The sequence below is a fragment of the Colobus angolensis genome, unplaced genomic scaffold (genome assembly GCF_000951035.1).
Source record: "Colobus angolensis palliatus isolate OR3802 unplaced genomic scaffold, Cang.pa_1.0 Scaffold242, whole genome shotgun sequence".
NCBI classification, from domain to species: domain Eukaryota; kingdom Metazoa; phylum Chordata; class Mammalia; order Primates; family Cercopithecidae; genus Colobus; species Colobus angolensis.
The window spans coordinates 896,625-898,753 of record NW_012115622.1 but is presented as its reverse complement, the minus strand read 5'-3'; the positions used below and the strand labels follow the sequence as shown (position 1 = coordinate 898,753).

At 49.3% G+C, this 2,129-nt stretch overlaps 1 protein-coding gene across 1 annotated transcript in view; it reads right to left on the bottom strand.

The window, feature by feature from the left end:
* Positions 1 to 1,066, bottom strand: part of ATP6V1E1 (ATPase, H+ transporting, lysosomal 31kDa, V1 subunit E1) — a 66,441-nt gene extending 65,375 nt beyond the window's left edge. Inside the window, exon 1 of the mRNA XM_011945659.1 lies at positions 847 to 1,066. Within this exon, the coding sequence (XP_011801049.1) occupies positions 847 to 879 (33 nt within the window). The 5' untranslated portion in view covers positions 880 to 1,066. The remainder of the gene's footprint in view (positions 1 to 846) is intronic.
* Between the last annotated feature and the right edge of the window lie 1,063 nt (positions 1,067 to 2,129).

Here is a 2,129-nt window from a genome sequence, read left to right as displayed (position 1 = left end):
TTTTAGTAGAGACGGGGTTTCACCGTGTTAGCCAGGATGGTCTCGATCTCCTGACCTCGTGATCCGCCCGTCTCGGCCTCCCAGAGTGCTGGGATTACAGGCTTGAGCCACCGCGCCCGGCCCCTCCGCACTGTTTCTTTCCTATCAAATATGCCTTAAGCACTTCCCTCAGGGTTTAAAAAAAAAAAAAAGGGGGGGGGGACAAGGCTGATTTCTTTTTTCTTTCTTTCTTTTTTTTTCTTCAGAGGAAGTCTAGCCCTGTAGCCCATGCTGGACTGCAATGGCGCGACCGCGGCTCACTGCAACCTCCGCCTCCCGGGTTCAATGGGTTCAAGCGATTCTACTTCCTCAGCCTCCCGAGTAGCTGGGATTACAGGCGCGCCACCACGCCCGGCTAATTTTGTATTTCTAGTCGAGACCGGGATTTCACCATTTTGGTCAGGCTAGACTCGGACTGCTGACCTCAGGTGATCTGGCCGCCTCGGCCTCCCAAAGTGCTGGGATTACAGGCGTGAGCCACTGTCTCCGGCCACAAGGCTGTTTTCAATCCTTGCTCACATCTCTGTCCGACTAGGCACAGTGAATATCCTTGGAAAACAGGGAATGCTGAAGTGGGGGGAAAAGAGCCAGGGCGTTCAAGAAGGCGGCGGGCAGGCAAGCGGGCAGTGCGCAAGACCCGAGCAAAAGTCACACGAGCTGCGGGGCAAATCTTCCTCAGGCCGACCTCTAGGGTCTGGTGACTTGGAGCAAGGGACCTTCCTGAGGCATCTGGCCGAGCCGGGCTCCAACCCACCCCCCGGGACTGGCGCCGCGGCTTCGCGAGACCCACCCAACCAAGCCCCTCACCTGCTTTTGCACGTCAGCATCGCTGAGAGCCATGGCGAGAGCAATGCTAGGTCGGTGAGCAGCAGGCTCGAGTTTAGGTTTAAAGGGTGAGGGGAGACGAATGGGCAAAGGGAACCCCTACGCAGATCTCGGTTTCCTTTACTTTATAAACGCAGGTTCCGGTTCCTGCCAGGTGACTGCACAGTTCATCCGCATGACCCTTCTCAGCCAATAGGAAGAGAGCGACGCCCAGGAAGTCCCGCCCTGTCCCGGCTTGTGGGCGCTTGCTCGGGTTCTTCTACGTCGCTGGCTCGTGACCTGACCTGTGTTTTTTACCTAAACTGGGGTCCCGGGTAGGAGGAAGAAAACACAAGGAGTTCCTCTATCTGAAATTAATCGGGCTGTTTTGAGGAGTACTGGTTAGGTACATTGGAAAATTCGCTTTTATTGGAATTTTTCTCATAATTACACAGGGTTACGGGTTTAGGGGAGGAAGATCACAGAGGTCCAATGTCATTTTATTAATGCCAATCAAGGGTACATGATTTTTGGCCGGGCGTGGTGGCTCACGTCTGCAGTTCTGACTCTTTGGGAGACTGAGGCGGGTGTATCGCTTGACCTCGAGTTCGAGACCAGCCTGGGCAACACAGAGAAACCCCGTCTCTACCAAAAGGAAAAAAAAAAAAAGGATACGTAATTTCTGACTATTCATGTCAACCTTGATTACCTGGATAAAGTAGGGTTTGTAGGTTTCTCCACCTAAAGTTACTTTTTTTAACCCCCTTTCCATACTGTAGTCTTAGGAAGGAAGCCACTGTGCAAAGCCCACACCTAGGGAGTGGGGAGCTATGCCAAACTTCCTTATTAGGGTGGAGCAGCTACATAATTTATTTGAAACTTTTCTGAGATAGCCTATACATTTTTCAAAAGCCTTCTCAGGTCCCATTTAGAGGAATATTAGGACAGAAATCCTCCCAGGCTCATTTGTTTTTGTTTGGATTTACCTCAAGCCCCAGTTTTTTCCCCCAAAATCCCAAAGGCAAAAACGTTTGAAAATTCCTTTATCTTTAGGAAAGACTGACTCCTAATAGTAGAATAAGGGGTCAAATGGTACACCCACTCTTTTCTTTTGACTGTGCTATGCTTACCCACCATTTTTATTAGCTTTTTATCTTGAAGAAATTTGAGATATAGTAACTTGTAAGAATATTGCATTGACCTCCCTTCACCTAGATTCAACAGTTGTTAACATTTTGCTACATGTACGTTAACACTTTATTTTCTTTTTTTTTTTTTTTTGAGAC